This window comes from Drosophila biarmipes, chromosome X, assembly GCF_025231255.1.
Source record: "Drosophila biarmipes strain raj3 chromosome X, RU_DBia_V1.1, whole genome shotgun sequence".
Taxonomy (NCBI): domain Eukaryota; kingdom Metazoa; phylum Arthropoda; class Insecta; order Diptera; family Drosophilidae; genus Drosophila; species Drosophila biarmipes.
In genome coordinates this window covers 3325312-3347246 of record NC_066611.1, presented here as the reverse complement: position 1 = coordinate 3347246, position 21935 = coordinate 3325312, and the positions used below count along the sequence as shown (strand labels likewise).

General features: G+C 48.6%; 2 protein-coding genes across 4 annotated transcripts; one reads left to right on the top strand and one right to left on the bottom strand.

Moving 5' to 3' along the window:
* Positions 1–1764: 1764 nt before the first annotated feature.
* LOC108033013 (putative uncharacterized protein DDB_G0287113) lies at positions 1765–2849 on the top strand. The gene is made up of 2 exons (XM_017107140.3): positions 1765–2137; positions 2376–2849. The coding sequence occupies exons 1-2, from the start codon at positions 1871–1873 to the stop codon at positions 2667–2669; spliced, it is 561 nt and encodes a 186-aa protein (XP_016962629.1). The 5' UTR covers positions 1765–1870; the 3' UTR covers positions 2670–2849.
* A 58-nt stretch (positions 2850–2907) lies between these two features.
* LOC108033206 (probable G-protein coupled receptor B0563.6) lies at positions 2908–18230 on the bottom strand. 3 transcript variants are annotated; one of them, XM_050890434.1, is made up of 9 exons: positions 17837–18230; positions 17387–17727; positions 12584–12768; positions 11919–12084; positions 10690–10843; positions 6604–6753; positions 6222–6315; positions 5552–6161; positions 2908–4364 (listed from the first exon to the last, which is right to left on the bottom strand). In XM_050890434.1, the coding sequence occupies exons 4-9, from the start codon at positions 12060–12062 to the stop codon at positions 4254–4256; spliced, it is 1263 nt and encodes a 420-aa protein (XP_050746391.1). In that variant the 5' UTR covers positions 12063–12084; positions 12584–12768; positions 17387–17727; positions 17837–18230; the 3' UTR covers positions 2908–4253. The 3 variants fall into 3 exon arrangements, with proteins under 3 accessions (XP_050746391.1, XP_016962944.1, XP_016962943.1); XM_017107455.2 differs by having other exon boundaries at positions 4260–5421; XM_017107454.2 differs by having other exon boundaries at positions 4260–6161.
* Between the last annotated feature and the right edge of the window lie 3705 nt (positions 18231–21935).

Here is a 21935-nt window from a genome sequence, read left to right as displayed (position 1 = left end):
TGAAACGCCCATAAAGTTGCTCATTAAAAATGTTTCAATTATGCCCATTTGTAGCGATATGGAAGGGGTTGCGGGGCCATGATTTACATTATAAAAATCCCCGTTATCTGGGTACTTTGTGCCCCACAGCCCGTCGTCCCTCCCCACATCCCCGCTATCGCTGTGCCTTCCCCGAGATATTCCCAAGCGGCCAAAAATAGACACAAATTGTAACGCACTTGAAGTGCACTCTGAAACATCTTGAAGTCCAAATAAAACAGCGGAGGACCATCACTAATATATATAGGGCCAGGCGCAGGCACGCCAGGCATGCGATAGTACGATACCAGGGTGCGAGCGAGAGGGCTGCGGAGCCGGAGGGGGCGGGGAGTGGGTTGCATCGCACACACAACATGTGAATGCAGAGTTCAAGTGCATGCCGTGACACAGACACACACACGCACCGCTCAGATGAGTGTTCTCTGCAAAGTGTTTTTCCCAGGCGCTATTTATAATATCCGATCCGATCCCATCTTGCGGCACTACGATTATGACGCTCTACACGACGCTGTCTTCAAGGGGATTCCCGAGCGAAGTACCCTGCCCTTGGAGATCTTCTGGAAAATTTCTTTAAATATCTTGTCTTCAAAAAAATCGTTATGATAACTTATTTAGATCTCAAGATGTTAACTTTTTTGGATTTGAGAAACTCCTATCATATCTCAGTCTAAAATTCCAAATTCTATATATATATCCTAAAAAAAATTTAGTTCCTAGAAAATATTTATCTTCATATTCATGGATCGTTTTAAAAAATCATGTAAAATGTTTAAAATATAATTTGTTACGATTTGTTTGTTTTAAATAATGTTTAACGACTCCTACATTTTGAATCAACTCCTAGAAAATATTATAATTTGAGAAATTTTATTTTTTAAATAAGTTTATTATACCTTTTAATATCTTGCCTTCCAGAAAAATAATTTTGATACCTGAAGAAGATCTCGAGATGTTAATTTTATTGATTTTAAGATACGCCTATCATATCAAAGTATAAGAAATTGTAAAATTCTATATGTATTTTTGACTGTACATAATATTCTTTATAATTTTTGCGCATAAGCAATAAAACATTTATAAAATATTCATTTATTTAATGAATACATATTATTTAATTCTATGAACGAAAAACAAGCATACCCCAGCTACCCTGTCAATTCGAAAACAGGCGCCAAAACATGCGGTTTCTCGCAGCGGATTGCCTCGAAAAAATTCGGTTCGAGATTTGGGAATGGATATGATGGAGGAGAAGGAGCAGGACCCGGATTTTGAATTTGGAGAAGGGCAAGGGGAAGGAGTTGGAGATGGAAATGGGACTGGGACTGGGACTGGGACTTTGACTGTGCGACGGCCACATGCGCCGATGCCGCCGCTGGATGTTGCATGTTGCAGCGGTCGGTGCAGCGAAAGTGTTGCAGCTGTGGCAGAGAGTCTATTTTTGGGGCGATTGTGCTGCGCTGGTGCTGCCACATGTGTTGTGTGCTGCGCTGCTAAAAGGCATTGTAATGAGAGCAGAAAATAGAACCGACTCCACTTGAGCAATGTCCCATAAAGCGGGCTGCAGTTGGAGTCGGAATCGGAGTTTCGGGTTTGGCGCGCAAAGGCGGAAAAAAGAAAACGGCGACCAGCAACACATGGGCCCACGAGTTTTGTTTTATTTTTAATCACTCGGAGAGTCGGTCTCCAAACAAACCGGAGAGAGCACATATAAGACGTGATAGGCCAGCGGTTCGGGACAGTCTTTGGCCGCCGCTCGACGCGCTCGAACCTCGGAGATACATTTGCTATACGTCGGTGAAACAGCAGGACCACAACAGAGCCAGCAACCTCGATGGGCGTCATCTACAAGATACTGAAGCAGCAACGCAGCATGGACCTCAGTCTGAGCTCGGCCACCAGGTGCAAGGTGCAGGCGGCCATCAAGCAGCGCCAGCAGCAGCGCCGCCTGGAAGATCACCTGGTGCGGGAGCAGGAGCAGGAGCAGGATCAGGAGCAGGACCCAGACCCGGATCACATCGCGAAGGACAAGGAGGAGCTGGCCGAGCAGCAGCTGCAGCAGCTCTGCCGATTCCTGGCCGAGAATGCGGCACGAAAGAAGGTGAGCACCGAAATTTCGAATGGAGTAGAAAATGGTCACATGAATTAGTTCCGAACTCACTAAAGCTTGGAAAAATTGTGCACCATAGGAATAACCAGGGAACTTAGAGATGGATTGTTAACCTTTTTTTTAATAATAATAGATAATTGGTTTAGATCAAGATAAGATATAGAACATATTCCACGTGGAAGAAATAAATACAAGGCTTTAATGTGGATGATATCTTTGCTTTCCCCAGCGCCAACGTTTCAAGCTGCAATCCCAGTGCGACCTGTCCGCCGATCGGGATCACGACCAGGACCAGGAGCCGGAGAAGGAGCACTTTCCACCGCCGCCGCACGAGATGGACCTGGCGTTCATCGAGCAGCTCCACCAGTCCTCGCCTGCCACATCCTCGAGCTCCGCTGGGCCGGCACCACGTGATAGCATCCTGCTGAAGATCCGCCACCAGATCTTCGAGAGGAAGCGGCAGAGGCAGCGCCAGCTGGCGGAGCTGGTGCAGCAGCGCCTGGTGGTGTGGCGACCCTGGTAGGAGACCTCCCAGAGGACGGAGAGAGATCCGGGAACTGAGACTAGTCTAGGGTTAGCTGTAAGGATGCTTTCGGTATTATTCCTGCTGCCGTGTGATGATCGCGCTGCTCTTCCATTTTCCCACGCCTCTGCAAGCCAACTTTTTTTTGCTGTTAACTATAGTTTACTAATAAAGATTTTTTGGACACAAGACCTTTGTTTAACCCATTTGTCAGCGCCACACCAAGTGAAAGTCTCCGTTGGCAAGCCTAAAATTTTTTATTTAACTTGACACCAATTAAAATTTCATATCAGATATTGAATTCTGTAATGGTAAGTTATGCACTGTATTGAATGGTTTCTTGTTCAAACTCCGTCTGCCTTCGTTCACGCTGCTCTGACTCTATTTTTGGATGTTCCTAATTTGCCTTCGTGCTGCCTGTTCTGATTTCCGGGTTTCTGGTGTCCTAAATGCCTCAAGTTGCCTGACATTTCGCTTTTTCAATTCGTTCATCTACTTTCCTAAATATTAATTTCTCTCTTGGCTTTGAGCTGAGCTCTGGAAAACGAAAACAAAAGGATCTACTTTCATTCAATGCGATTATTCACCTTTGAGTGGCTTCCAAATGCATGGATATTCTTTGCGTCCCGACGAGTACGCAACTTTTTCTGTAACGGCCTTGGTCCTTGAAGAAATGACTATCGTTTTGAATTAAAATGTTGTAAATTCATAATTTACCGCTTTAAACGTACATAAAGTATCTTTTATGTTTTAAAACTAATTAACATATTCGGTAATATTGTATATATTTTTGGGATACCCTCGTCTTTGGTAAGTTTTCTTTAACGTATTCTATTATTTTGAAACAGCTTTAAAATATGGTTTAACATTTTCCGAAGAACTAATACAAATGGAAAAGAATATCGTAAAACCGTAACCTACGTCCTAAAAAATTCCTTAAAATTGCGCGGAATTTAACGAGGAGAATCTCAACACGTACCATTAACCAACATACCGCTCCGATATACTTTCAGAATTTGTCCCGGGTTGAATTCACCAAAGTCGCTGCCAAAGTAACCTACTTGCGCTCTTGAAACTCCTCTCGAAAATAGAAAAGTCGACCTACACCGCTACTCGTTACGACCGTGCCGCCGGGAATTCGCTGCTCCTATTCCATCTCTAGCAAGATATACACTTAGATAGTTGATGCAATGCAATCCATAGCTTGGCCGTGGGTTGCGAAGCACCTACTCCTGACTCCTCGTTGCGCTGGGTAAATAGACATCACTGACAGTTTCGGTTGCTTTGCTTTGTTTTAATACTAGGTACACACATTTAGTTAAGATAGCTACGCGTGCTGCAAGGGCTCAGAAGGTCAGGGGCAGGGTTCCTTGGGCTCGAGTTCGGGGACGGGACTTCCCCTTCAGACTGACAACCAAGGACGGGGACTCTCGAATCGCGTCGATACTCTAGACAACTCTAGATAACTAGATAACTTAGGCCTCGAATTATAACTAGAATTAAAAGTAGAACTATAGGTAGTGCGACTACAACTAATTAACTTAACAATCAATCTCAATTCACGCGACAATTCAAACAGTTTCGTCAGACGAAAGGGCTCATCAGGATGCCAGACGGACCTGGATCTCGACCTCGATCTGGACCCGAGTCTGGGGCCGGGCTGGAGTCGGGGTTCCTCTTGCGCACACTTAAATGCTATAATCAATAGATACATATATGCATATATAAATATATTCGCTTAAAGTTAGGCGTGTATACATAAATACGTCGTTTACATAAATATCATTCACATTTAGATTTATGCAAGTGTATATATAAGTATTGTATGTCTGTATACTGTATATCATCAACGTCTCGCTCTCTCTCGCTGTGTTCCGTCGTGTCTGTCTAGATGTCTGTCTGTTGATGTTCTGTGGCTGTTCTGTTTCTGATGCTGATGCTGATGCTGATTTTGTCTGTGAAATTCGTCTAAAACTAGAGTATACGAGCTCCTTCATTTCATATGGCAAGCGTTCCATTTACGATATCGTCGTAGCCGCTTCTCTAAGTGTATTTAAGGACCCTGATCCTGCGACATACAAACCCCTCAAGACATTTCTTGCTTCTCCCTGGCTCAAGTGTCCAGCGTTCCAGTTATCGAACTGATGCTGCCCGTCGACGGGCCAGCCTTACAGTTATCTAACTGATTTTGCCTATCGATGGCTGAACTCCTGCTATCGCTCTGCCGATTACTGATGCGTTTTCGATTAAGTTGTATCTATCCCTAATCCTAGTGCTACCAAAAAAAATGTATTCATATATATACGTTTAAGGAACACACACATACACAGACACTTATATACGCAATGCGTGGCGCTGGTTATCTTTATAGTTTATCTCATATCGTTTATCGTCTATCGTCTATCGGTAATTGTGTATCGTTCATCGCCACCTGAACACACTCAGTGTCGCAGGATCTCAGGCGAGAGCAGAGAAAGGGGCACTCACACCTCGGCGACCTGGGGGGAAGTGATGTTATTGGATGGTGGTGGGGTTACTCTGGGCTGGGAGGGTTCTCGGAGGTCGGGTCTCGGAGTTCGGAGGTCGGGTCTCGAGTAGCGGATGGGTAGTAGTGGTGGTGTTGGGTGGTGGGCGTTGGCTAAATGCTACTCGATCGTCCCAGGCCCGAGGTGGTGGTTATGTGGTGCTTCTGATGGCCCTTGTCCACCTTAGTGAAGCACGCCATTGGCAAGCCGGGGGCGGTCCTCGGGTTCTGCGGGGGTGAGAGTCAGCGCCGGTATTGCCGGGTGAAAATTAGATTTAGTTCCGGTTCCGGGTCCCGTTCCGGCTACGATTCCAGCTACGGCTACAGTCCCGGCGGTGGCCGGGGGACTGGCACTCACCTCGTGCTCGGCCTGGTGGCAGAACTTGCCCTTGAGCCAGGGCCACTTGATGGTCCGCACCAGGGTGTTGCGGAAGTCCTCGCTGAACAGGCAGTAGATGTAGAAGGTCAGCGAGTAGTTGATCAGCTCCAGCAGGTTGGCGCTGGCCCGGAACACCTGGAAGGGGAAGCTGGGGTACACCTCCGAGGCGATCGTCATGTGGAGAATGGCCATGGGCGAGACGCAGACGAGGAACAAGATCGAGGTGCTGCCGAGCAGCAGGAACAGTCGCCGCTCCTCGGCGAACTTGCGCGGGTCATCGTCCTTCATGTAGCCGTGGGCGTGGGGGCGGCTCAGCACCATCTGCCTGCGGCGCTCGCAGGTCCGCCGGTAGACCATCATGATGCGCATGTTGAGGCCCCCGATCACCAGGGTGGGCACCAGCTTGAAGATCACCTCCAGCATGATCTTGTAGACGCGGTAGAAGATGGTCTGCTGGTAGATCGTGTTATCGCGCCGCAAGTACACGTACACGTCGCTGGAGCCGAAGATGCACTTGATCAGCTCGCCGCGGAAGATGCTCGGCAGGTAGACGATCACCGTGGCCAAGCAGGTGAGGAAGACCACCACGCTGTCGGGATGGGGGAGAGCGGACTTGAGTAGGCGGTTCGGGAAGTGCACGCATACTTACCCTGGAGGTCCCATCACCGGTCGGGCGAATCCGGGGTGGCACACGGACACGTAGCGCTCGATGGTCAGCACTAGTAGCATCATCACGCCGACGCCTAGGCAGCCCCGGGAAGGTGGGGTTGGGGTGGAAAACAGGGGTCAATATTGAGTCAAGAAAGTCTAAATATGTTATTAAAAAAAACTAAATAAATCAAGAAAATAAGTTGAACCCTAGATAAGGGATAGTTACTGCGAATACTATTTTGGAACCACTCTACTTCTACTTAAGATTACGCAGTGTCGAACTTAAAGCTGGGTCCCACCTTCAAGCTTCCTAGGGGAGCCAGAGCTTCGCCCTGGAAAGCTCTCCCTGTGGCGAACCCAACATCCGAGACGAGACTCACCCAGACAGCCGTTGCCCAAATAAAGCTCCAAGTGGGCGGTGTAGAAGGCGGGCCCGAACTCCTCCCACTGGCCCCGATCCTTGTGCACCAGCATGCGGATGCCGAAGGGGATGGCGAACACGATGGCCAACAGGGCGGCGGTGGAGTAGGCTGGAAGGGATGAAGAGGGATGCCGAGGAGCGGAGTGGGGAGGAGTAGAACAACAAAGGGATTAACTCGGGCAAATCTATAAAAATGTCCTTTATGGCTGGCTTTATGGCATAATTATGGCGCCGTTTCCGCCGACCATGTGGCAACAGGAAGTCCTGGCACACACACACTGCCGCACACTCGAGTCGCGGGCCAAATGAATGGCTTTGCTTTCCGGTTCCCTTTTCTCAACTTCCTCAGCGCCGCCTCCTGTTTTTCCCTCTTTTCTTGTTGATAACTTTTCCTCTCGTGCGCGTGCGAGTGCGTGTGTGTTGTTTATTGATTTATTATTTTGTTTATGACCATATAATTACATTATTACTAATATCATGTGCGTCCTGCTGCCCTGCTGCTTCCCGCCAAATTGCTGTGCACACAGGCCTAATGTTCGATGTATGACTTCCCCGAAACGGGGGGAGGCCACTTGGCCAGCCCGCTGCCACAATGATGGGCATCTAATTGGGCACGGGGACACATCAATATAAATGTCAGTTTGTTTGCGCCAAGCCTGACAAGTGTCCTGCCCAGCAGCCCCTGCCACGCGAAAATCTCCTCTGCCTGCCTTCCCGTAACCGGAATTTCTTTTTAAGGACTGGCCATTCGGACTGCCGGTCCGGTGATGGAGTGGCCTGTGGCGAGATCCTTGCCAAATTTATTTAAACAGCCAGATCGGGGATCTGCCCGGCGTGTCCCCGGGGCCGCTTGCCGCTTTGGCATTCCCCGGTTGGCCATAAAACATTTTTGCCCATCCCCGACTGCATAACTTTGGTCAAAACACACACGAGGAGCTCCAGAGGGACGGGCGAGGGCGGCGGGAGGACACCATTTGGTGGCAATGACCGCCAAATAACAAATGGGCCGCCAGTCGGTGGGCATCGTAAAAGGCTGCGAGCAGCAAAATATTTTTGTTATTTTAATAAAATGAGCAGCGTGCTGGGAGGCGCTCTGATTTCGGTCATTATTACTCACGCCGGCGAGGCTCCTCACAACTTTTATTTACTGCCACTTGAGCAGAGCGAAGGAGGCTGGTGATATTTCAGCCAGAGTCACCAGCCAAAGGGTCTCGCTTTGCATTTCTCGTTCTGGTTATCCTTCTGGGTCTTCTCCGGCCCCTCCCCCGGAGCCCAGTCCCTTCGAGGGCCCCTACTCCTGCACTTGTCCCGACCGAAGGCAGTCGAAAGGGCAATCAATTATGCTGCCATAGCATGCGTATTACATTTGAAGCGTTTTACATTTTATTTTCGCATTCGCAGGGGCCCTTTCCGGATCCCGCCTGGCCCTATACCCTTTTATGGGGTACTAAAATTCCAGTCAGATCGGCCACACACTTTTGGCCCCTGGCAGGTCGTAAAGTCCGGGGGTTATCGGGCGGTAATTGGCCACGAGCCTCGAGGTAGTTCTTATCCTGATCCGAAAATGATAGCAAAGTTCGGAACGGAAATCTATAAAAGTAATGGCTTCAAGTCGTCAGGTCTGAATGCAGATAGATCGGGGAATTTGCGTCTAATCTCAATGCTTAGAGAGGAAAACAATCCATCCAGCCCAATCATCTATGATCTTATGAAATTTAGTATCATTTATTTCTAGCTATCTTCCCCTATTTAGGAGAGTGTTGGTCTACTGTATCTTTCTAACCCAGAGAAAGTGGGATATTTTCTCTCTATTTCGATAGAACAAATCCATCTAACCCAATCATATATGATTATTTTATAAAATTCAATATCACTTCTTTATAGATTCGGAGTATATCACTTTGATATGTTTACAATCTTGTTTTTTCTCTCTTTCCCTATATAGAAGAGTGTTGCAATACTGCTGTCTCTTGCTAACCCAAAGTAATTTTTCCAATATCTCTATTTTTAGGGAAAACAAACCAATCTAATCCAATCATCTATGATGATTTTATCACTCCTTTCTAGACTTCGAGGGTCTCACTTTGATACGTTTGCCATCTAGTGTTTTCTCTCTTTCCCTATTTGGGAGAGTGTTGTACTACTGTCTCTTTCAAACCCAAAGCAATTCTGCTACTTTTTCTCCCCTTCGCTCTTACAGAGCTTGCAAAGGGAGGAAGTCGAAGAAATGACATTCCTTAATCTCAAAGATACCTCATCCATCGCAATAAATGTTACATCACTCAATGCTAATAAATTCACCATGCGAACATCAAGTTGATCCCCAAATTTCACTTTCTCCGTAGTCCCGTAAAGGGTATGCCACATCTCGGCTTGCGGGGATTTGTCCCTTGACAGGCGAAGTGAGTCGCCTGCCTCTGTCGTCCTTGCTCGCCGCCTTTTTCGGCGGGGTTGGGCTTGCCGTGACTGATAGTCGAGGCTAAAAAATTACCAGCAAGTGGCGGCGTTGACAAAGTTGCCTTTCCCCGCCCGAAAAGTGGGCCGGAAGTGGAGCTCATTAATCAATTAAAGCGCCATAAAGCAAACGAGTGTCTAATAGAGTTGACATGCTGTCTAATACAGCAGCAGGCCGGAGGCTGGGCTGGGCGGGGCGTGGCCCGGGGCAGGCTTAGGGGCTCTGCATAAATTTCCACGGGCTAACCGGCCTCGTCTAATGAAATAACTTTCAATGAGGCTGCACACGCACCCGACGGTGCGCATACATTAGCCGCATTGTGGCAGCTTCAATTTCGCCAGAAATCGTCGAGGTTAATGAATAAATTCGGGCGCACAATGGCCGAATGCGGCAGTGGGGAAGGGGGATGGGGATTGGGGATTGGTGAGTGCCGAGCAGGGAATACACATGTTCTAAAGCGAAACTCAATTTGGCAATCAGTCAAGAGTCGAGCCCGCTTGGCTGCCATCTGAAGCCGAATCCACGGCCAACTCCAGCCCACCAGGAATGCCAATGAAGCTGAGGAAATTCAATGTTCGCGTGGGCGAAGACGTACGAGTGCGTCCCCGGCCCAGAAGTCCAATACGGGCTATCGCAAATCATACTCGAAGTGGGAAATGAACTTGGTATTTGGGCTGCTTGTGCTGCAAATTCAAAAAATAATTCCCCCTAATCGAGTGCGGAGTAAGAGCTCCTCGGCGGATTCATTAGGCGCTACTGTGTTGGAGCCCTGGTGAACAATGGGATTATGATGCACTTTGCGTCAATAGCCGGCAAATTGGAAATGGATACTGTTCGTATCTGACGAAAATGCTCAGCCTGCCTCAGAATGCTTTTTGGAAACAGTAAATTCACTAATCACTGCCTCGCAAAGCAATGCAAAGGACATTTCATTCGGGCAAACAAGGATTTGAGCTGGATACTTCTTAAATTCGAAAAAGGTTACTCAATTGATTGGAGTGGAGTTCAGCAGGACACCTCAAAGAAATAAGCTCCGAAGGTTCTTCCATATGCGCAAATTGCATTGTTTACTGGGAAAATGTGCGAAAGATATGGCTGATGAAAACTGCAATGGCCTGTCGGTTTCACAGTGGCGGCTTTGCAACCCAATCTATTCTAGCAATCGCTTCCTTAAGTTAATATTCGAAAAATCTGTGGGGTCAGGAACTCATTGGCCATGGGAAAGTTAATATGTGATATTTATAATATTAATGAATAATAAGTAATGGTTGCAATCAAGAAGCCTGAAAACTAAGGGTTGCCTGTTCAATCTGAATGCCAGTCCCAGGTAATTGTGCAGGCCTCGGTCCTCGGCTAGCGTCATATTAGCAGACCACTGGCCTGGGAATTCACCTCGGTGGCTCGAATACTGGAATATTGGCCTGCATGCGGTTGCCGATTAATTGGAATTCCGCCTGCCGAAATGGATATCGCAGTGAGGTTGGCCTTTTGGCACAAGGAATGTGCCAGTTGGCCTTGCCGGTGTGTGTGGGTGTGTGGTCGAGGACTCCCCGAAGGAGGTGCCGTGTGGCACATGGAGTGTGTGCTTACCCCTCATGTAGATGTAGGCGGTGCCACGCATGTTGCGCCTGGTGAGCACAATCAGGTTGAGCACGTTGCCTATGATGCCCATGGCGCAGATGATGGGCAGCACCAGGCCGTAGCAGTACTCCCTCAGCGATTCCGTCCGCGGATCCTCCACATCCTGCAAGGATAGTAAACAAGTGGTGTGAGTCGGGGTGGCGAACAGGACGGCAGCTCGTAAATCATCTCTTTGTGGCTTCGCCTCCTTTGTTGGCCCTCCGATGGGCTGCCGCAGATAAAAATTCAATAGTCAACTTGACACTTTTATTTTGTGACTTTTTATGCACACACGCATTCCCCATGCCCCGTGCCCCATTCCTAAGCCCCTTGCTTTTTGCTCCTTTGCTGCCTCATGTGCCCCCATTTGCCACCCCTTGCCGCCTTTTGTTTTTCATGTTTGCATCGCCTTGAGCCAGAGTTGCGAACAAAGCAGCTTTTGGTTGTCAGTCAGCAAGCTGGGGCTCTTTTTTAGCAAGGTACCAGGCTCAGGGCCCCAAAAGCCTCCATAAAGATACCCTTCCTATGTACTAATTTATGGAAATTAGGGGGCAAACCTATGTAAAATTTTAAACAATTGTCTTAAATGTTTTTCATAACTGAAAAGCTAAAATAGTTTGTGGTAGTAGCTCACTATAACGGAGAGATTACATGTTTTCAAAAGGCGGCCTTTTGTGTAAGTCTAGGAACTGTGAGTTTACTGACTGGCTGATAAATAACAAGTATTGTTTATTTCGGCCTAACATTTTGTTGTTTTAAAATTCGGCTAAAGAAACTCATTTCTTGGCCCCAAAGCCAACGATAAGGGATGCAGGCTTTCGATTTCCGCCACATTTTGTTAAAAAGTTTTATTGGCTGAGTCAAAGTCAGAAATCGTCTTGTTTACCCAGGCTAGCTGACTTTAAAGAGTTAAGTGAGCCTGGCAACTGGGCGTCTTGGAAACGGAGGCCATGCAACCGAGCCTGCTGTGCCCTGAAATGAGCAATTCCCCGGATTTCCCCCTCGATGGCCCTGCTGTTTGGCGAAAACATTTGAGAAAAACACTTCCCGCGGCGCCCGAAAGTAGGCAACAGTTTTGCTGCGCAGCAGGCATCCCTCGAAGGCCGCGCAGGACTCGGGCCAACTAACTGGCCCAAGGTGCGAGCCGCCCGAGCCAGAGGGGCATCGCCACTGCTCAGTGGACGGCGGAGCACACTTACCCGATAGAAGTCGTCCCGCAGGTCGCTGCTGAAGATGGACGTGGCATTGGCGGCCAGGACCTCGGCGCTGCTGGTGAGATTGGATCCCCAGATGAACGAGCAGTAGGCGGGATCCTCTTCGGTGTTGTAGAGCCTCGTTATCATAGTTCCTCCGATGGTGCCTCCGCTGCGAATCGAGTTTAATTTGTGTAAGTAAGCGGGCCGAACCCCCGAGAAATTGCGTGTAAAAATAGTCCGGGCCCGTGAATGAATGGCCCTGGAATGCCGGTTGCGAGAGCCCGTCCCTGCGATTGCCAAGTAATTTAAATAGGGAGAGCCCAGCCAAACCGACTGTGACGCGGCCAGCGGAAGCGGAAGCGTTCACTTGTACACAGTGCGATAGAAACAAAGCGCCGCCCAGGCACTCACCCCAGCGAACGCCGGCGATAAGGGGCGGGCTGCCAGTTGGCGGAACAATTGCGACTTTGATTGCCGACGCGCAGCACAAACAAATCAACGAAAAATTGAAAAGCAACTGCCAGGGAGCCGTAAAAATAAAATGCTGGAAATAATTGCGGCCCGTAAATAAGTTGGCAATGAATGGGCCCGAAGGACCCTCTGCCCCTCACAGAGCGGGGCTGTCGCGGGGGCTGCTGTTCATAGTTATGGATCTGGGGGCGGCTCACCTGTTCGGATCCGGGGTGCTAGTGGCTCCACTCAGCCGGTTTAGTGCTCGGAGTGCTGCCAGCGTACTTCGGCATTGGGCTCATAGAATCGTTGCCGGTGACAAGCCCGGGCAGAGTTGGTTGCGATCCTGGCGATCCCGGCGATCCTGGCGATCCCGGCAGGCTGCATCTTCAGTGTGGGGCGCCTGGGGAGAGAAACGCTGTTAGCTGTCGAGCTCCTGTCCCGTCACACGGGTGTTTTATTATGCGACAGGACACTCAGGACACTCGGGACACGCGGCGACTCTGTCTCACGTTATTATTGACGTGTGGGCTGCGGCAACAGGTGTGCTTTATTTGTGGCCACTCCCACGCACAGGAAGGGTGGGCGGCCACTCCCCCTTGACGCGCCCGGCTAAGCGCTAAAATCAACGTTGACAGGCAGCAGAAATTCGTATAAAATATTTGATAAATTGCCCCCGAGCGTGGCCAACGAGCGGAAATGCCGGGGGTAGGAATTGCGGCAAGGAATGGCGGAGCTGAGTGTGCCGAGCTTTAAGGGCTAATGGCTTTGTGTCGGGCTGCCCGTGTGTCGAGCTGGTGAAATGGTGAAATGGCAAAAAGCGCGGCTTGGTGCGGCTTGATGCGGCGCCCCGGGCTGCAGCTGCCCGAAAGTATGCAGCACTCTTTGCGGCGCTCGACATTTGCATATCACGCATACGCACTGTGGGCGCGCTGGGAGATGGCATGGCATGGCATGGCTGGCACTCGGAACACCTTGCTTAGAGCTTTGTGCGGTGACACAAACATGACACAAACTTAATTTCCCCAAGGCACCACATAAAAGCCATCGAAGGCGAGAGCAACCGGGGACTGGGGACTGGGGATTGCGGTTGCCGGCGAGAGTGCTCACTGTACACCTGCACTGAGTCCGGGTCTCGGATTCTGAGCGCGTCCGCCCGGCCCCACCTCAGTCCGAGTCCGGATCCTGGCATAATTTATGCCTGCGATTATCATAATAATTCGCCAGACCAGTCCGACACACACGACTGCCTCGCTGGTTTCTGGTTGTCGTGGGTCGGGGTGGTGCAGGGTGGCCAGGGTGGCCAGGGTGGTTTCTGGTGGCTCCGGTGGCTCAGGGTGGCTCTGGGCGGTGCTGGGGTGTCGACTGTCAACTGTCGCTTGTTAGTTTTTGGTTTTCGAGCTCTTCGCCGCTGCTGTTTGCCGAGCACTTACAGTTATTGCGGTTTAGTTTGCCTGGCGAATAAATAGCAGCCCGGATCGCATCGGATCGGTTTGGCTCGTTTGGGCTCGTTTGGATTCGCTTGGGCTCGGTTCGGCGGGCAGGACCTGCTCCCCCGCGCCAGGGATTTGTTTTACATTTTACGTTTCCCTTTCTTGCGCGCTGTGTGTAGTTTCTGCCTGGCTTTTCCATTTTATTCGGTTAACAAACAGCAGTTTGTCATTTAAACAAACACGGGGCCTCGGGCAGGGGGAACGGGGACAAATGCCAGGCGAGAGTGACTTGGCCTGTTTATCTTCCCACCGAAACGCAGGACAGCAACAACGCAAAAAATGGATACAAGAATAAAAAAGCAAAGCCAAAACCGAAGCGTAGCTTAATGGACCTGCTAGGGTTTTTCCCCGCTTTTCCCCCTTCTTCCCCGTTTTGCCTACTTTTTTCCACAGCGATCCATCTATCTCTATCCCTGTCTGCTGCCGCATGTGTGCTGGCATGATTAATGCCTTTGTTTACATTTGCCGCTTCACGTTCGGTTATTTTCTTTTGGTGTTTGGGGCCCGCCCGCTTTCCCCAATTTTCCCCATTTCCCCGTTTGCCACCCCATTCGTATATTTGCGGCCGGGCCTGGCAGGCGAATGATATGTTTAACAAAAAAGTTTAACGCAAATTAAGTCAAACTGGCAGCGCTTAACGATGTGCGACATAGATGAATATCCTTGCATGTGTGCCCCGCCATATGCCTGTGCGAGTGGACAGTTTTTCCATTTTCTGGACGGTTCTGGGCTACTGGCTCTTTAATTTACACACAAAATGATGTGGCCCTGGTGACAAGCCAGCAGGACAAGCTAGCAGGACAAGCCCTGGCAGCCAGGACGCACAGGCGAACACACACTCATGTGGACGCCCACACCCGGACAGACGGCAAATTAAGTTTTTCCAGCAACAAGGATAAGCAAACTGTAAAAGGAAATCAACTCAAGACAAAGTTTAAGTAGATTCCCAGAATACTGGAGAAGGGAAAAGTCAAGGACAGTGGGTTTGAATGGGATAGCTACCTCTAAAAAAGTAAATTCCACTTTGACTTCAGGTAATGCTCTCAGTTGAATGGAAGGGAAATACTATATGTATGTTGAAAACAAAAAACTGTCATCATTGTTCGCAGAGTAATGGGATATATTATATTCGTCAGAAAGTATTTAACAGGTAGCCGAACTAGCCATGTCCGTTTGTCAGTCTGCTCGCCCGTTCACATTTGTTATTATTTTGTAAAAGTGTAAATGGCATAATGTCCTTATTTCCGAAACCCAACTATATGCCAAAAATTATTCAAATCGGACCAGTCATTAAAAAGTTATCAGCGAATGAAGTGGGGAAGCCCGAAACAGCAGGTTTGCACGCATATATCCGTCTCTGTCGCACTTTCACTGATTAGCGGGTATCTAAAAGTCCGGGTCGTCGACTATAGCGTCGTACTTTTATTGCATCTGTGGCACGAGATTGATAATCTGTTAAATCAGATCTTAGCTGACTTGGATTGGTTTCTTTCGGCACCATTGTGCGCCTCCCGCCGGAAAAGTTGTCCAATCTGGCGGTGGTGCTGCCTAATCACCTTCCCTGCCCCCACGGAACGCACACACACACCCAATAAACTTGTTCCATCTGTTGGCCAAAGTCGTTGAGCGCCGAGCGCTGACAGCCTCCCATGTGTGTCCTTTCTGACCATTAAGTTTTTAATTTCCCTGGCAGGACATGGCCGCTCCTGCTGCTGCCATGGCTGCTTCTGTTTGCTGACCACCTTTTGGCGACTGGCATTTTTTCGGCTTTGTTTGCTTTTAATTACGCAATCATTTTATTTAATTTTTCCGCCCTCCAATTAAGCTTTTAATTAAAACCCCAAGGCAGCCGAAACCGACACAGAAACAGAAACAGAAACTTCTCGCACTTCGCACGCTCTGCTCTGCTCGGTTTGCCTATTTTCCGATGGCCGCTAAACGAGTTTTTAATCGAAAACTTATCGCAAGGAGCGGCAAAGAGTGGCGCCTGCGCTGCCCGATTAATTTTCAATTTAAATTTACATTTGTATGCACAGCACAGCACGGCATACCAGCAACTTTGGCCATAAATTGGCATGACCAGTTGACGTTGTCGCTCGGCAGTTATCGAAATTGCTCAACGGCGATGGTCGTTCCGCCGGGATTGCCACCCACAGCGAGATAAACATGCAAAGTGTGTGTCCTTAGAGTCCTGGCAGGTCACCAGCGTGCGTATCCACGGGGAGAAACTAGTGGGCACACGCCCTATTAAGATCTTAGGGGCACGTCTACATTACTGTGAGCGCCTGGCGTGCGGAAAACCTAGAGTGCCTTAGTGAAGTGCGCTTGGAGTGCATATGTTTGAAGTTGGCACTAAATCCGCGATGATCTCTCCTTCTATTTTTCTTAGTGAAGTGAGCCTAAAATGCATGTTTTTGAAACCAGCATTAAATATGAGTTGAACTCCCTTTGCTTTTCGTTAGTGAAGTGAGCTTTGATTGCACATTTTTCACATTAAATAAGGGTTCAAACTGTCTTAAACTATTTTTTAAAGTTATAATTTAATTTAAATGGAGTACAGTTGACACCTTCACTTATTATAGTGTCTAAAAGTAGGCAGTGAAAAAAATCGAATTGCGTATTGGCTCAAATATATTGTAGCATACTTTCAGACACTTTTATAAGTGGCTTGCAAACTTAAGAATTTGGCGGCACACTGTCAGAATAGCTTGCTAGGGTGTCTAAAAGAAAGCAGTGACAAATTCGTCTTGCGGATTGCTAACTTTTTTTTTGTCTCCGAAATATATTGTTGCATACCTTTAAACACTTTTGTAAGTGGTTTGAAAACTTGAGTGTTTTCGACACCCTTGACAAAACGACGAAGCATCAAATTTACATTTAAGGTTTATTAATCTTAAGTTTTTCAAAAGTTGTTGGGGAGTCTCTGATCCTTTTCGCCGTGTCCCTGGGCGATTTTCAGTCCATATTCCGATTAGTGTGCCCCGGGGGACTGCCGTTAACTGCTGCCAGCTGATGCCGCTGATGGCCGTTTAACATTTGACCCACACATTCTGAGCTCGTCGGGGCAACCGGAGTTTGTCAGTTTCAACTGGCGGGACTTGGCTCTAAATAATGTTGTGTTGCCATTCGACAAACGTGACTTGTGCCGCCAGTTTGGACTGGGTTCGCTTTCGCTCTCGCTTTCGGACTTGGACCGGAGCTGGTGGCCAAACTGACACTGAAGAGGGGTGTAGCCGTCCCAGGGCCATTGTTGTTGAATCTGAATCTGCGAGCTACGAGCTACGGACTGCGAACTGCGGACTGCGGACTGCGAGCTGCTGGCACAGGACATAACTTGTAATAACGCGCTGACCCCGACACGAACACACACAAGAGCACTAATACCAACACTGGCACTGCCACAACACGCACACATGAACGCGCTGCAAGGGTGAGTTGGGGGCGGCACAGGGGCACAAGGGGGGCGTGGTCGGTGGATTGTCGTTGGCGGGAAAATGCACTCAAAATGAAAATGAAATGTCAACTTACCCGCAGAGGCGTGCGAAGGGCAGAGATGACGCTCTCGTTGCGGCCGCTGCGTTTTGTGGCAGCAACACGTTGTTGTTGCAGCTGGCGTTGTTCTTGCTGCTGCCGCTGCTGGGGCCAAAGCTGGTCTATTGTTGTTGCTGCTGCTGGCAGAAGCAGGGGCAGGGGCAGAGGCAGTGGCAATGGCAGTCGCAGTCGCAGTGGCAGTGCTTCTTGGGGAACTTACTCGCTACTGGCTGGAGTCTTAGTTTTTTGGCAGTGACTGTGCGCGGCAGCCGCAGTGGCAACCTTAATTGGCAGTGTCTCGGTGGGCGAGCTGATGGATGGCGGCGGACGAGGAGGATCTGTGTGGGAGGGGCGAAACATAAATCTGCACTTAAGTGCGTTCGGCGGCTGCAGTTGGGCAAAGGGCTTAGGGCCCACACGCACAGGAGCGCACGCATACACACTCACCCAGAAAGTTGGTGCTGCCGTTGCCTACTTTTGTGCGCCAAAAAGTTGTTTCGCCTTTTAATCCTTTTGCCTTCGGACTGAAACTGAACACTCACTGCTCGACACTCTGTATCTTTTTAGTTTTTCCTTTTTTGTACCACTAACGAGTTCGGTACTCTGCACTTGCGGCAGCTCCACTCAAATTGTTTGCGCACTTTGGTTTACTTTGGCTTTTTCACAAGGCCTCCAGCGAACCAAAAAAAAGCAAAAAAAAAAGGCAAAAAACGCAGAAAATAATCAGAAGAATTGGCAGTATGATCTGTTGCTGCTGGTCGGAGGTCCGTTGGCCAGTTGAGGAACTACTGCTGCTGCTCCAGTTGCTGCTGCTCCAGCTGCTGTTGCTGCTGCGACACGTCCATGCCGTTCGACTGCCCACGAGCAACTGAGTGCCAGCTGGCTGGGGCGCCTCCTCTTATAGACATTGAACGCCGGTTGAAACGGTCGGTTGAAAGCGCGCAATTTCCCTGCCTTTCGGCGAACAGGGGGAACACTGGGGCAGGCGCATTTCCCTGCTTGGCTGCAGGGAGCTGGTTGATCAACAGGATGGCGCTGCTGCAGCTGCGGCAACTGCTGCTTTGCCTTCCTTCTCCTCTTTTTGTGATGTAACCCGGGCAGGGGCAAACAATCTGGCCCAGGTTGGGGCCCAGCCAGCAGCGCAAGAAATCAAAACAAATATAAATACCACGCCGAGGTGGCGGTGGCCGCAGCTGCAGAACCATAACCAGGACGAGAGCCGTGGCCACCCACCGCCACCCAGAAAAGTTGGCAGCTGAAGGCAGCAGCAGCCCTGCTGGTAAGCTGCTGCTTATCTTCTTTCGGTTTCCTAAGCCTTCGCCGGATTACGGATTGCGTATTGACAATCACGGCAATGGCAGCCAGATACCAGCTACCAGCCACCAGATACCAGATACCCTGCGCCCCTGGAGAAAGTGGAAGGTGGTGGCAGAAGGGCAGAAGTAGTGGCTGACTGTGCGAGAGACAGTCGTGTAATACCCAGACAGTTGCAGGCAGGCACAGCCTGCAAATATCAGCTGTCTCAACCGGTTCTGGTGGGGCATTAAATGGCAGCCTCCTAGTTAGCACACAGCCCCCTTTTGGGGCACGCAGCCCCGCCGCGGCCCTGCCCCGCCCCCGCCCTCTGGGCGGCCCTTACCGGCCCATTTGGCAAGCCCACGTTGACGATGAGGACGACGTCGACGCCAGCGTCGAACTCACTTGAGAACTATTTCAATAAGCGTTATGCACGCATTGTCCTTCACCCTGTTTTCCCACTGTCACTGTGTGTGCGAGAGTGTGTGAGTGTGTGCTCGCCACCTCGCTGCAGTTTTCCTCTCGTTTCCCACCCCACGCCACTTGCCCATCCTCTTGGCCAACAAAAGAAGAGCGAAATTCCAGCCGGAGGTAGAGCTCACTTGGTTGGAAGAGATTTTAGATCTGCTCGGGGTGGTATGATTTTGTAACATTTTTTGCACTTGATTAGTTTAAAAACAGCGGCTTGAAAATTTAGCTATTTATGTCTAAATTTGGGGTGAACAGTGTATGTCTGTAGAGCACATCTTCTGATAATTTGGGTTTTAAGAATATTTTCTTCTTGATTCATTCGAAAAATACTATCCAAAATCAAGAACACATTGCGCCTACATTTTTATGCATTATTTGATATTTAAAATATTAAGAATGATTTATTCTTGATGCAATGTTCGTTCTTAAAATAAGTCCAAAAATAACTATCCGAAATCAAGAACGAAACGCGCTTAAATTGTGTAATAATTTCGATTTTAAGAATGATATATTCTTGATTCAAGAGCGCGCATCTATTCGTTCCTAGAAATCAAGAACAAATCGCTCCTAAATTTTGTATGCCCCTAAACTAAGGAATATTTTTCCTTTCAAAGATCATTTTATATATAGTTTTCAATTTTTATCTTTTCTTAATTACTAAGTGTTCATCTAAGTAAGGTATTAAGTCAAGCATTCTTCATGGGTTGTGGTTCCTAAACATATTTTTCCGTCTCGCCTAGAGTAACCGCTTTTCAGCGTGGCACCGCCCAGCTCATCCGCTCATCTTCTAGTTCCATTCTGCCATCCGTCGCCAGCGACATCGTTGTTGTTGTCTGCGTTGCCTACAAGCAATTTGCGGCGTTTTACATTTTGCATTTTGCGATTCTCATTTTGATTTTGATTTCGGTTGCAGTCGGCGCTGGCGTCGCTGTTTCCTGTCATTTTTGTCGTGTGTGTGCGGTGTGGTTCCTTTGTTGATTGTCATCTCTGTCACTCAGGACAGAGCCCCCATCGTGAGCCGCCTCAAGTGTCTGCCTGTCTGTGTGCCTGCGTGTTTTTCCTTGACTGGGCCACCTTGCGCCAATTATTGTCGCCTTGCGACGCGACTTTCCAGCTTTTGGCGCGGCGCGGTGGGCTGTGCCGGCGCAGCCAGCCCGCGAAATGCCCCCGATGGGTCCAGGTCCACGTTCGCGTCCAGGCAGATCAAACAAGCGCGGAGTGCTCCGTTCTGCTCCTCGGGCTCGGCAGACAGAGCCGCTTTTCCGCCGCCCTTCCCCCCTCGTCCCTTCCTGTCTTTCTGCCTTCCTTTTCTCCGTCTTCCGCTTTCCGCCCCGCGCCGAGTCAGCCATTTTTCGGTAAGTAGGTCAGTGGCAGAGCTGGCGAAACGAGGGTGGGCACACGGGTTGTCGATGGCTAGACAATGGCTATGAAGGAATTGTCTCTTTTTTCGGAGGTGTGTATATGGTATAGCATATTCCCTGCTACAAAAGTCTTACCTAACATCCGAAATTCTCTAAAGGGGGTTTAGTCATTTCTTAGCTAATTTTGCCATAGCATATCGATAGTTTTGAAACATCGATTGTTTTCCCACAGTATCGATAGTATCGCCATATTTTAATTCTTACTTTTCTTCGTTTTTGGGGGAATAAGATGGTATTGAAATATACTAGAGTTCAAAATTCTAAAGAATAAATATTTCATAATTTTTTTATTCGTCAGAAAGTATGTAACAAGTAAAAGGAAGCTTTTTCGAGTCGCTCTAGCCATGTCCGTCCGTCCGTATGAACGCTGAGATCTCGGAAACTTTAAGAGCTACATAGAATATTCATACTTGGCATGCTGCTTCCTGGGCTTCCAGCTGGGTGCCACGCCCACTCTAACGCCCACAACCCGAAAATCTGTAGCGCCTACAGTTTTTATGATAGAAACAAAGTTTTAACTTTAATGTGTTTGTCTCATCAATTCCTATCGACTCACCAAAAAAAAAAATCTTCATTATCCCTCTGCTCCCTTGAGCTGAGTACCGGGTATATGATAGTCGAGGCACTCGACTTTAGCGTTCTTCCTTGTTTAACTTTCATGTTTTATAATGCGTTGTTCATTGTCATTTTTTATGCTGTCCTTTCAAAACTTACTTGCATAGCCACCTATTAGTCCAGATATGTTAAATTAGGAATACGATTTTTATTCATGAAAAGGTGCTTACTATGGAATTACCTTTAAAGACAAAAACGAATTTTACTTATTATTTTGTTATAAGCTCTGTAGGTGCAAAGCTGTACAGCTTGCAGGAATTCTACAACAACCTCTCCGCCCCGCCTTGTGTTCAAACAAAGCCATGCACCAAAGATCGGTTATCCAATTAGGACTGGCCACAAGAAGGATGCCACACACTGCCCACCAATCATAAGTGAAATATGTGCAGTGAAATCAAAACTAATCAAAATGAAGTTTCCATCAACCCCAGTTCGTGCTTAGAAGAAAATGGTTTTCAAGTTTCCCTGAACAGTGTAAATCTGATTAAAGTTTTATTTTACAACATCTCAGCTGTTAAAGCTTTTGTATCCCAGGCCAGCCCCCATTCGAAACTAGTTGCCGAATCCTTAGGACGCCCCTTAATTGGATGCTCCTGCCAGGGAGCTCGAGACATGTAATAAGGGGGGCAAAGGAGGCGAAAGGAAAAAGATACAGACGAGAGGAGAGAAAAGACAGGCGAAATTGCCGTGAAAGAGTTTCAAAAGAATGCTGTGCGCCCGCCGTAGCCACCACCCCCTGTCGC